The sequence below is a fragment of the Phalangium opilio genome, unplaced genomic scaffold, assembly GCF_054372755.1.
Source record: "Phalangium opilio isolate 3A_F unplaced genomic scaffold, DU_Popi_V2 ptg000209l_1, whole genome shotgun sequence".
NCBI classification, from domain to species: domain Eukaryota; kingdom Metazoa; phylum Arthropoda; class Arachnida; order Opiliones; family Phalangiidae; genus Phalangium; species Phalangium opilio.
The window spans coordinates 21,102,984-21,115,053 of NW_028324217.1; the positions used below are offsets into that span (position 1 = coordinate 21,102,984).

At 38.7% G+C, this 12,070-nt stretch overlaps 1 protein-coding gene across 1 annotated transcript; it reads right to left on the reverse strand.

Annotated features, from left to right (window-relative positions):
• Positions 1-5,419: 5,419 nt before the first annotated feature.
• Positions 5,420-11,264, reverse strand: LOC149621233 (uncharacterized). Its single transcript, XM_089854734.1, has 5 exons — positions 11,226-11,264; positions 11,052-11,156; positions 10,594-10,725; positions 9,623-10,523; positions 5,420-6,296 (listed from the first exon to the last, which is right to left on the reverse strand). The coding sequence occupies exons 1-5, from the start codon at positions 11,262-11,264 to the stop codon at positions 5,527-5,529; spliced, it is 1,947 nt and encodes a 648-aa protein (XP_089710860.1). The 3' UTR covers positions 5,420-5,526.
• Between the last annotated feature and the right edge of the window lie 806 nt (positions 11,265-12,070).

Consider the following 12,070-nt stretch of genomic DNA (forward strand, 5'->3'; position numbering starts at 1 on the left):
CCCGGGCAGAAATAGACGGCCCACAGTGGAGTGGCTATTTTTGCCCGGGTTAAAAATCCGGGCAGAAATAGCCCTGAAACATTAGTCGGCTATTTATGCCCGGGTAGCCAAAAATTAATTCAAGCCCGGGCAGAAATAGACGGTCCACAGTGGGTCGTCTATTTCTGCCCGGGTGATCAAGTGTTCTTTCCAGCCCGGGCAGAAATAGTCGCCCATTTATGGATGGCTATTTCTGCTCGGGTGATCAAGTGTTCTTTCCAACCCGGGCAGAAATAGTGGCCCATTGATGGATGGCTATTTCTGCCCGGGTGATCAAGTGTTCTTTCCAACCCGGGCAGAAATAGTCTCCCTTTTATGGATGGCTATTTCTGCCCGGGTGAACAAGTGTTCTTTCCAACCCGGGCAGAAATAGTCTCCCTTTTATGGATGGCTATTTCTGCCCGGGTGCTCGAGTGTTCTTTCCAACCCGGGCAGAAATAGTCTCCCATTTATGGATGGCTATTTCTGCCCGGGTGAACAAGTGTTCTTTCCAACCCGGGCAGAAATAGTCTCCCTTTTATGGATGGCTATTTCTGCCCGGGTGCTCGAGTGTTCTTTCCAACCCGGGCAGAAATAGTGGCCCATTGATGGATGGCTATTTCTGCCCGGGTGCTCATGTGTTATCATATTTTTTGCGATGACAAGAACCCTTCTATAAGCAAAATAAAGCAAACTCCATTTATTTAATTATGTGATTAACCGTAAAGCAGATCTACAATAGGACAGGCTTAATGGATATGTTTTCCCCACCTGCCAACCTCGAAAAAACAAAAAAACCACTACTAAAAGATTCGGCGTTTTCCCCTCAGATCAATATAGATTCTTACCAGTCAAGGCTTATATGAATGTTTTTCTTTCACAGTTACTCAAACTGTTCTGTTTTTTATGTTTTTCGGGTCTTTGGGAGGAAAAGCTTCCACTTTTATTAAGAGCTTTTCTTGTACATGGATACTCTTTTTGATAATCAATAAACTATTATTAAAGGATGAACCATTACCGTAGCAAAGGAATTCACAAGAAAGTACAAACGCGAAAAAGAGAACGTCTAGCAGACAACTTTAACTTTTTCCAAAGCCCACAGACCAGTCTGGGAAATAATGATATTTTTTAAACTAGTCCTTTGGACCAGTGACCCCCTAGTGTCTGAAATAATAAACTGGTCCCTGGACTGGTCCTAGCCTTTGTTTTCCTATAGATTTGCAATTAATAAACTGGTCCCGAGAATCAGTTACCTCCACTTCTTGAATATAAAAACTAGTCCAAGCAATTAATAATCTGGTTTTGGACCAGAGGAAGTGTGCAATTTCCCAGACTGCCACAGACTTCGTTACGATCTTTGACAGGGTGGGAAGGACTTGTTTTAAACTGGACATTGGGCTAGCGGCCCCTCTGGCTTGGAATAAATAAACAGGTCCATGACCACTGACCAGGCCGCGTCGTCTGCTAAATTGAAGATGTGGATTACCTAATGTCTGGACTCTGGAAACCCTTGAATTTTCTTAGTTGTCCTGTGGACCACTGACCCCCCTCCGATTTAATTTTTAAACTGGTCCAGGCAATTTTTAAACTGGTAATTTGCCCTGTGCCACCGCCTTATTTCCCAAGCTGCTCTTTGAGCATGCTTTCAGGCTTCTTTACGCGAGGAACCAACGTGATCGAGTGGGCCGTTACCAAGCCACTGGACCCATAGCCCACTCGATCACGCGCAACACTACGCAAGCTGCTCGTGTGAGCGGTTTATGTTTTCTAGTGGGCTCTGGACCAAACACCCAGTGGCAGTCACCCACTAAACCTGTGGGTACTGGGTACTAAAAAAGGCGGGAAATTCTCGTTTAGTCTGCTTAGAAAGAAGCTCAACACTCAACATCAACATCGTGCGGCAAGTGACGCGACTCGCGTGATCCAGGGGGCTATGGTAGGTGTCGCGTCGCTCAGATTGAAAATAACATTCAACTTGAACTGTTGGTGAAACTTTTGCGCGGTGTTTATTCGCTGAAAGTATTTGGTTTTTGCTACATTTAAGACCGAATTATGTCTGATAAAGCGAAATCAGTCAACGGAACTTTTAAGATTAGTAAACAAACATTTCGGCAAAAGATAAATATTAACTATGAATGGACTGTTAATATTAAAGCGCATGATCAAGATGGCGATCAATTACACCTGTGGAGATTGAAGAGTACCTACACTCACTTTAATTTCTATTGGTTCCTGAGCTTGAATGGGCATGTAGAGAATGAAAATCTAAAGTACGAAAAATGCTCTTGCCAAGTGGAGGTCTTAAACAACCAAAAGAAATTAACTATCCGCAAGGAAAATATGAAAGGACCAAACTTCAATGAATTCTACTTTACCTATATGTACTACCTCAGTGATGAAAGATGCATTAGTTTGAATAAAGAGATTGAAATCCTGATCACCTTTACCACCTGCGACGAGAGATTGCTGACTAGCATTTTCGAAATGTTGGCGAAAAAAGATTTTAATGATAACTAATGAAATTACGGTGTGCATTTTAATGTTTAAGTGTTTCATTGGTTTTTTTTCTTTGCTTAAGTCTAATAGTTTTTGAGCTATATAGCATTCCTACTTAATTTTCTCTAATTTTTTTTATTCAGAAGCTTTGAATAAATTCCATAACTTTCAATTCATATTAAAGTAAATATGAATTATGTCAATTTCGTGTTGGGTTCAAAAACATTCGATCTCATTATTTTGTAAGACTGTGGCTGTTAGATATTCGTCCACACATTAAACTTTCTGAAACATCTTTTGTGCATTTAAATGTTTAAGTGTTTTTTTTTTCTTTAAGTCTTCTAGTTTTTGCATTTTTCCCCAATGTCAAATTTTTTGAGCTTTATAGCATTCCCACTTATTTTTCTCTTATTGACAACATTAAACATTTGAAATTTTTTTTTCAAAAGCTTCGAATAAGTTGCATAACATTGGATTCATATTAAAGTAAATATGTATTAATTAGTCATTTTGGTGTTGGGTTCAAAAACATTAATTCCAATGATACTCTAAAGATTGTGGCTCTTAAATACTCGTCCAAACATTAAACTTGTAGAAACATCTTGTTCGAATTCGCGCAAAATATTATGTAGAAATATTAAAGTTATATTTTTGAATCGCAATGGTTTTCTTGTGTAGGTTTTTATATTAGCGTTAATTATGATTTAGTTTAGTTCAAACACTCAAAACTGCAGTGTCTATACCAACTTCGGTAAAATAGTAGTATAACGCCTCCACGGATTTTTAAAAGTTTATAGTCGTTTCCTATAGTAAACGAGGTGGGGAACACGATGCCGTCAAAATTTTTCACCGCAAATGATTATGAAGTTTTTTTTTTTTTTTATGAAAATTGCAATATTTTGGAAAAGGACAAATCTAATAGAAACTGAACTGAACCTAACCTAACCTAACCTAACCTAACCTAACCTAACCTAACCTAACCTAACCTAACCTAACCTTACCTAACCTAACCTAACCTAACCTAACCTAACCTAACCTAACCTAAAACTAACCTAACCTAACCTGAACCTAAAATATCCCAAACATAATCTAAACAAGTGTATGCGCCCCAAATATCAAATATAAAAACAACCATAAGTAATATGTGCTACCTTTTTTTTTTTGTTTTTTTTTAAAAAAAAATCATTTGCGGTGAAAAATTTTGACGGCATCGTGTTCCCCACCTCGTTTACTATAGGAATCGACTATAAACTTTTAAAAATCCGTGGAGGCGTTATACTACCATTTGGCCCCAACTTCAAAAATCAGGGGAAATTGGATGCAAGTGCAATTGAAGTCAGGAAATTTCTGACAAAATTGTAATTATCTGGAATTATCAGTTATAAACATAACACTTGGGAAGTTCGATCAGGGAGGTGTTGAAGAGGAGAATATATTGTTGGGTGTTTTAGAATCTTAATACTGAGAACCACGCGTTTCAGTGTACCTTGCCCCCTTCAGGGATGCCACAGGTCAGGGAGTTTCAAAATGGGTCCAAAAAAGGGTCAAGGAAAAGTCGGGGAATTTTAAGAATTTAAACAAAAAAGCTGGGAAAAGTTAGGGAATTTTAGAATTTCAACAAAAAAGCTGGGAAAAGTTAGGGAATTTTAGAATTTCAACAAAAAGCTGGGGAAAGTCAGGGAATTTCAAGAATAACAACAAAAAAGCTGGGAAAAGTCGGGGAATTTTAAGAATTTAAACAAAAAAGCTGGGAAAAGTTAGGGAATTTTAGAATTTCAACAAAAAAGCTGGGAAAAGTCAGGGAATTTTAGAATTTCAACAAAAAAGCTGGGAAAAGTTAGGGAATTTTAGAATTTCAACAAAAAGCTGGGGAAAGTCAGGGAATTTCAAGAATAACAACAAAAAAGCTGGGAAAAGTCGGGGAATTTTAAGAATTTAAACAAAAAAGCTGGGAAAAGTTAGGGAATTTTAGAATTTCAACAAAAAAGCTGGGAAAAGTCAGGGAATTTTAGAATTTCAACAAAAAAGCTGGGAAAAGTTAGGGAATTTTAGAATTTCAACAAAAAAGCTGGGAAAAGTCAGGGAATTTCAAGAATAACAACAAAAAAGCTGGGAAAAGTCAGAGAATTTTGGGAATTTAAACAAAGAAGTAGGAATAAATCAGGGAATTTTGAGAATTTCAACAAGAGATTTTGTTAAAAGTTGCCAAAATATCTGCTGTTCACCAAGAATAAATTTACTACAAGAATACCTAAGTCACTAGATTTTACGCTTCTACTCTTACGCCGGTGTTAGTGGACAAATAATAATAATAATAATCTGAGCTTTGTCTATGAAGGGATTTCCACACTAAGCCTGTGGCTTGTTTACAGGTGGGTCCCTTTACAATGCATAGAGGGGTGGTGGCTAGCCCTTATGCCACAGCTAACCTACAGCGCCCTATACTAACTATTACCGTTAACCTCTGCAGGTTTTGATGGAAAGGAGAAACCGGGTTAGACCGCGGAGGAAAACTCCTTTTACTGCCCCCCCCCTTATTTTCCGATTTTTCAACGCATTTTATAAAGCGCGTTTCTATCACCTTTCTCTCCTCTTTGCCTATAGAGGTATTAAATAGCGTTAAGAATGTTTATCCACATAAATCTGATGAACATCAAATACAGAGTACAAACCTTAGGTCAAATGGTCGTTAAATGTTTCCCTCAAAATGTTTAACAGATGTTAGTGGAATAAATTGCAAGCAAAAGAAAGGAGAAGACAAGTTACAAGTATTTATTCGCTCTCGATTGCCCCCTCCCCATTTGCGCAATTGGCAATTCTCTAGCCTTGCAACCACAACAAGATATAGAGGCGTCTCTGTATTTTTTTTTTATTTTAGCATACATTCATTACATTTACGGCCCATTCATTACAGAAAAGGATGAAAGATAAAGTTTTTGTCCAACAATATTTTAAATGTTCATGTTACGATTAAAAAGAAATTTTACATGTTCTAGCAGCCTTCAAATCCATTTAGTCAGTCATGTGCCTTCTACGTTTATGTTCTGTCAAATAACTCTTCCACGTACTTGCGTAATCACATTGATTACATTTGAAGGGTTTTTCACCACTGTGAATACGTTGATGTGCGATCAAATTAATCTTCTGCGCACATTTATAGTTACACTCTTCACATTTGAAGGGTTTTTCACCTCTGTGAATGCGTTGATGTGTGATCAAATTACTCTTCTGCGTGCTGGCATAGTCACACTGATCACATTTGAAGGGTTTTTCACCACTGTGAATGCCTTGATGTGCGACCAAATGAACCTTCTGCGTGGATCCATAGTCACAATGATCACATTTGAAGGATTTTTCACCTATGTGAATGCGTTGATGTGTGATCAAATTACTCTTCTGCGTGCTGGCATAGTCACACTGATCACATTTGAAGGGTTTTTCACCACTGTGAATGCCTTGATGTGCGACCAAATGAACCTTCTGCGTGGATCCATAGTCACACTGATCACATTTGAAGGGTTTTTCACCACTGTGAATGCCTTGATGTGCGACCAAATGAACCTTCTGCGTGGATCCATAGTCACAATGATCACATTTGAAGGGTTTTTCACCACTGTGAATGCGTTGATGTATGACCAAGAGATACTTCCACGTACTTGCATAGTGACACCGATCACATTTGAATCGTTTTTCTTCGTTACCCTTCTTAATGTGACGTTGTGAGCCCCTTTTATATTCAGCAGAATAATTGATCCGAGTTGAACTTTTCTTCTTGAATTTTCCTGCAGAAAATTATTAAACGAAATATAAAAACGACACGCACACCATTTACAATATAGCATCAAAAAACCATTAACATTCAAGCGCACTTCATAAAAAATGTAATGCTAAGGCCTCTACGAAAACTCAAGTGTTAAAGAAAAGAAACAGTGCTGATCAAGGCGTTAGCCGATGAGTAAACGACCTCAGCAACCAAAAGGGGATGAACGAACATCAACTGAAATGCAGGAGAAACCTTGGCGCGAAACTAGAAAGGTCGTATTGATGCTGAGTGAACACAAGTTACCAATTTATATCGTTCTTGCACCTCCTCTCTCTTGTCACGTCTAGTTTTCACTTTTTTTCTCTGCCTGGCAAACGGCACGCCAGAGATCTTATTTTCCACATTTGTGAAATAAAGTACAATAGACACATAATTAAAAATAACTAATGTGGATATCCCTTCGATAGATAAAACTTATTGTTACAAAAATCTGCGTAACCAGAAACAATATCTCATTTTATCCAGCTACAAATAAACTTCGTGTGTTTGGTCGAAATAAGTACCAGCATAAGAAAATAATATATAGCTCCCTCTAAGTATGAAACTCTCCATTTAAGCCATGTAAACAGCATTTTCTTTCATCGAAATTTTTAAAAAGTTTCTAAAGCCACCTAGTCTATTAGGAACTTATGGCGTTAAAAAAGCTAATTATTTGTTTAGAAAATTTTCAAATTTTATATTATAATTAAATCGTTAAAGGTCTTGAAGTTCTTATTATGATAATTATAACTGATTAAGTGCATGTCAAAATTATCATAATAAAATAATAGATAGCGCGAGATTTCTACGGCCAAGGCTAGCCTCTACAAATACGAGGTAAGGAGTGTCTCGTGTCTCTACGGGCGTGGCCAGAATTCCCCGGCCCATCGTGCTTTTCGCGGACACCTTAGGTGGCGGTTTCGCCCCCCTTTACTCGTAGTGGCAAAACTACTCCCACGGGTCATAAATAGGAAGCGCGCCAAATTTGGAAGCAAATGCTGTTGTATGAAAATGTACTAAGTTTCATACTTATAGCGCTATATCAGTTGAAGGGGGGAAAAGTCACAGTTGGGCCTGCCAATAAACGGAGCCGGTTTTCACCCTCCCTCCGTGTGGGCCGCTGAAGAACTCTATGCTAAATTTCCCGCGCAATATGGCGCCTAGGCGGGGACTAGCGAAACCCCGCCTCAAAATCTCACCTCCCCCCCCCCCGAATTGAAATAGCTCTATAGAGAGCAATATATTAGTTTTCTTATGGTGCCAGCGATAAGAAAGGAGTGAAGACCCTTGCGAAAGAGGACATTTTAAAGGTTCTGAGGACATTTAAAGGTTCTGATACATAATAATAATCTAGCTTTATTGCTCGTCCATAGGCATCCAGTGGGCTATATTTCAATGGGTCACGACTTCAATGCATAGAGAGGTGGTGGCTAGACCCTACGCCACAGCTTACCGACAGCAGAGTCCTGCACGGGCCGGGCTCAAGCCCGGTCCGGCCCGAGGCCCGGCCCGATCGGGTCGGGCCGAGCCGGGCTTTCCACTTTTGAAAATTGTATCGGGCCTGGCCGGGTCGGGCTTTTAAAATTTTGGAAATTAACGGGCCGGGCCGGGTCTGGCTTTTAAAATTTTGGAAATAAACGGGCCGGGCCGGGCAGGGCTTTTGTTGATTATCATTTAATCCAAAGTTCAAATGAAAGATAATTTAAATGAGTATAAGCTTCTAAGGACAAATGTAACGAACAGTTTTCAAAAGAAATGAAAAATACACAACGCTAAAGCAAATATGAATTCAAATCATTGATTTTGTATAAATAAAATATAAAAATTACAACTGAACTATGTGTAACGGGCCGGGCCTGTTCAATTCATGAAATGTGTCGGGCCGGGCCGGGCCGGGCTTGGTTAATGCATGTAACGGGCCGGGCCGGACCGGGCCGAAAAACCAACTATGTACTCGGGCCGGGTTTCGGGCTTATTCAAAATGCTAAAGCCGGGCCGGGCTTGGGTCGGGCCTGAAAAACTCGGCCCGTGCAGGTCTCTGACCGACAGCGCCCTATACTAAGTATTACCGTGTTAACCTTGGAGATATTTTAAGTGAGTGAAAATGACCAAATCAAGCTCTTTAAAAGGTCAGGTTGGAAGAGATGTTTTCAGAGATAACAGATTTTCAAAACTCTTTTCTATAATTAAACATATTTTAAAGGTCTGTGCTATAATTCACTTCAATCTCTGGGCTTAGATATTTAAATGAAAGGTCTGAGGAAAAATTCAATTGTTATTTTGGAGTGCAGACTGTGCAGCTGAGAATGGAAAGTAATTGTTATCATTTCATATAAAAACCCAAAAAAGTCGTATAAATTCAATTATGTGAGAATTGAAGAAGAAAAATTCCTGAGCTAGTGAAGCGATTTTTGAATCTGACCAAATGAGATATCACTAATTCTGCATTTAAAACGTCATACAGCTGGGATTCTAGATAATTGCTTTGAAATCTCAAAAATATCGGACTTAATTGGACGATTTGCGAAATTATAGGACTTAATTGGACGATTTGCGAAATTATAGGACTTAATTGGACGATTTGCGAAATTATAGGACTTAATTGGACGATTTGCGAAATTATAGGACTTAATTGGACGATTTGCGAAATTATAGGACACTTTAAAAAATATTGGAGAATCAGTCTATAAGCAAAATTTCGAAAGGGTTCCCAAAAACATGGGCCCGCCCACAGTTGCGTGCACTGCTCCCCTGTTGGCACGCCACTGAGCCCAATGTGGTTTGATGGAAACTTTTGAAGACCCACTTGAAATCCCCGAGATCATTCCCAATTTTGAGCAAATCCCTAACTCAGGTTATACGGGTTCAGTATGAACCCTGGAATAGGGATCCTCCTGATTTTAACCGGAGTATTAAATAGGTGTTTTCAGTTTTTCACCTAGATAGCAGCATTGCCAATAGCGTATTCAACTTAGCGCTCAAGGGCGCTAGATCTGCTCGCGCTTGGATTTCCGTTTTCCATTTACCGAGCGCTGGTGCTTATCAGTACATAATAGATAGCTCGCTAAATTTTTATCGACGATTAGGACGGGAAAAGACAATCGTTAACGCAGCTCAAGAAACGAAGCGCATTTCATGTCGTCTAGAGCAAATCGAGAGCGATCTCAGAGCCAGTTAAATGGAAAACGCCATTAGACTATACATCGAGAAGGCGGAATTAATTGATTAGCATATTTCCCCCATTGGGGGTAGGAATATGAATCCCCACTCTAGGCTCTCAGATTATTAAAGTATAAAATGACTTACCAATTTCCGAACAACGTGATTCGGAATTCTTTGGAGCGATTTCTTGAAATGTCTCCGAGTTGGACACCGAACTATTATTTCCGACTTCAATCGGAACTTCGGGTAAATTGATTTCCATAGAGACCGAGGTCAATTCTGACAGTTCATTTGGGCTACGTTTTGGTTTAGGAACACACTCTGGCACACTCATTGGATCAACACGCTTCAGTTTTGGCAAACACAGTACCATACTTCGATTTTGTCTATCTGTTTTCTTCGCACCTGTCAAGGTTATTCTGGATTGGTTATCATCGAGATCGTTTTCTACGGCTAATTCTAGTGAATCGCTTTCGACATTTGCGCCAAGAGAAAGATCCAAGTGTTTTTCGACTTCAACATTCAATTCGGGAACACGAAATTCCTTCGATCGAGTTGTTCTTTCGTCAGTTTCTCCCTCTGTCGAAACGCTTTGAGATTTACGATAAGAATCGATAATTGTATTATTGTTCTCAAGAGGTTCTCGTGACGAATCACTTTCCGTCGTTGTGTCGAGAGGCATTTTCAATTGGTTTTCGACCTCGAGCTTCGGCGAAGGTACACAAAGTGGCGAATTCTCACTGCATATCAATTTAGGGACACACACATTCGTAATTCGCGTTATAAACCCCGCATTTTTAGACTTTTTTGGGATAATTTCAGTTTTGTTGTTTGCAGTGCCAACCTCGGCAACATATTGAGGCTCAGAATCCGGCGATTCTTCACTAATATCTTCTCTACCCAGCATGGCTTGGACATTGACAGCTTCAACACTGTGCATCCCAATTGGAAGAGATAACTCTTGTGCATTAATCCCCGAATCATTTTCAACGGGTTCAGATTTCACTAATTCATCGTTAGCTAATTGATCCATTCCACTTTTCTCCTATTTTTCAAACAATCAACTTTGGAGTAACTCTTCCCCACCGACCATTAAAATGAAGAATGTTGCATACCATCAGATCTTTGATTCTCCTTTCCAACTCTTTATTGACCCTATTGAGTCTTTCAATTTCGTCTATTTGTTTATTTATCGTTAATGTTGTTTTCACTCTCTCTTTTCCCATGTTTGAAATTAAAACATTACGCTAAACAAAATAAGATTTCATTTTAACAGTAAATGTTCTTTGGCCTTTCGTTGGCTGAGCGTATTTTAAAGGGGCAAGCAGGAAAGAACAAAGTTCCTTGTTGGATTTCTTTGTTACTAAAGAGGGACGTGTTACCAATCCCCTTAGATCAGAGCCAATCCTGGTTGGTATTTTCACAAATAAACCTAATTATTCACCCACCCACAGAGTTTGGTTCTACTTTAAGGGACGTAAGATTCGACAACTCATCCTGCACATTTAAAATGGGCTACGATACCAAACGAGTCTCATATTTCTGTGCTTAATTTCACACTAGTAATAAATACCTCGGCTTCCAGTTCCCTGACTCGATCATCCCTGGCTTTAACTTCTTTGATAAGATCATCTTTGCTTAAGTGATCATAATTACAATCTTCCTCAGTCTTCATTTCCTAAAAATAAAGTTTCCCTATTTTTATATTTGCCTTAAACAGCCAATATTGCAATCATTTCTCAAATACCTCTTTAATCGCCACCCTTTGAAGATTTACTAAACTCATTTCGGAATTTTGTGCCGAGAGTTTGTGAAATTGTAAATCTTCCCTAAAATAAAATTATTTTTCAAACAGAAGAAAACGAACATATAACAAGAAAGGTTTCCCAATACATTGTAGCTTTCGCTATCAAAAGCTTAGAAAAACATGCTTAGCTAGTTCAAAAGATTGTGACCATTGATGGACACTGCAACTTTCTTCAAGATTAGGGAATTCCTCAAACCCATTTTTTGAATATAACTAGCTTCGTATAAATTATTTATTCTGCTATATTATTTTTAATTTTTAAAATAATAAGAAAGATCTTTTTCTTTTCAAGGCAAAATAGTTTCGATAGGTTTGGATCCGTAACACGCCTTAATGACACCCAAGTTGCATTATATTCATCACTTACCAGCTTAAACGTTCGACCACAACACGACAATCCTTCACAAAATCCATCATACTTCGTAGAGTTTCCCTGTTAAGATAACATAGGTAACATTTTAATGATAATTAAAAACATGGCCTTAAACAAAGATTCAGCGTTTTCCCCTCAGTTCAACATAGATTCTTACCAGCCAAGGCTAATATGAACGTTTTTCTTTCACAGTTACTCACACTGTTCTGTTTTTTATGTTTTTCGGGTCTTTGGGAGAAAAAGCTTCCACTTTTATTAACAGCTTTTCTTGTACATGGATACTCTTTTTTATAATCAATAAACTATTATCAAAGGATGAACCGTTACCGTAACCAAGGAATTGACAAGAAAGTACAAACGTGAATAAAGAGAACGTCTAGCAGACAGCTTTAACTATTTCCAAAGCCCAGTG

What these genes read in the sequence shown, in the direction of transcription:
- LOC149621233 (XM_089854734.1), bottom strand. Translation starts at nt 11,264, where the DNA reads ATGAGTTTAGTAAATCTTCAAAGGGTGGCGATTAAAGAG. An exon ending in AAAGGGTGGCGATTAAAGAG is followed by an intron (nt 11,157 to 11,225) that starts GTATTTGAGAAA and finishes CTTTATTTTTAG; the next exon opens with GAAATGAAGACTGAGGAAGA. An exon ending in GGAGAATCAAAGATCTGATG is followed by an intron (nt 10,524 to 10,593) that starts GTATGCAACATT and finishes TTTGAAAAATAG; the next exon opens with GAGAAAAGTGGAATGGATCA.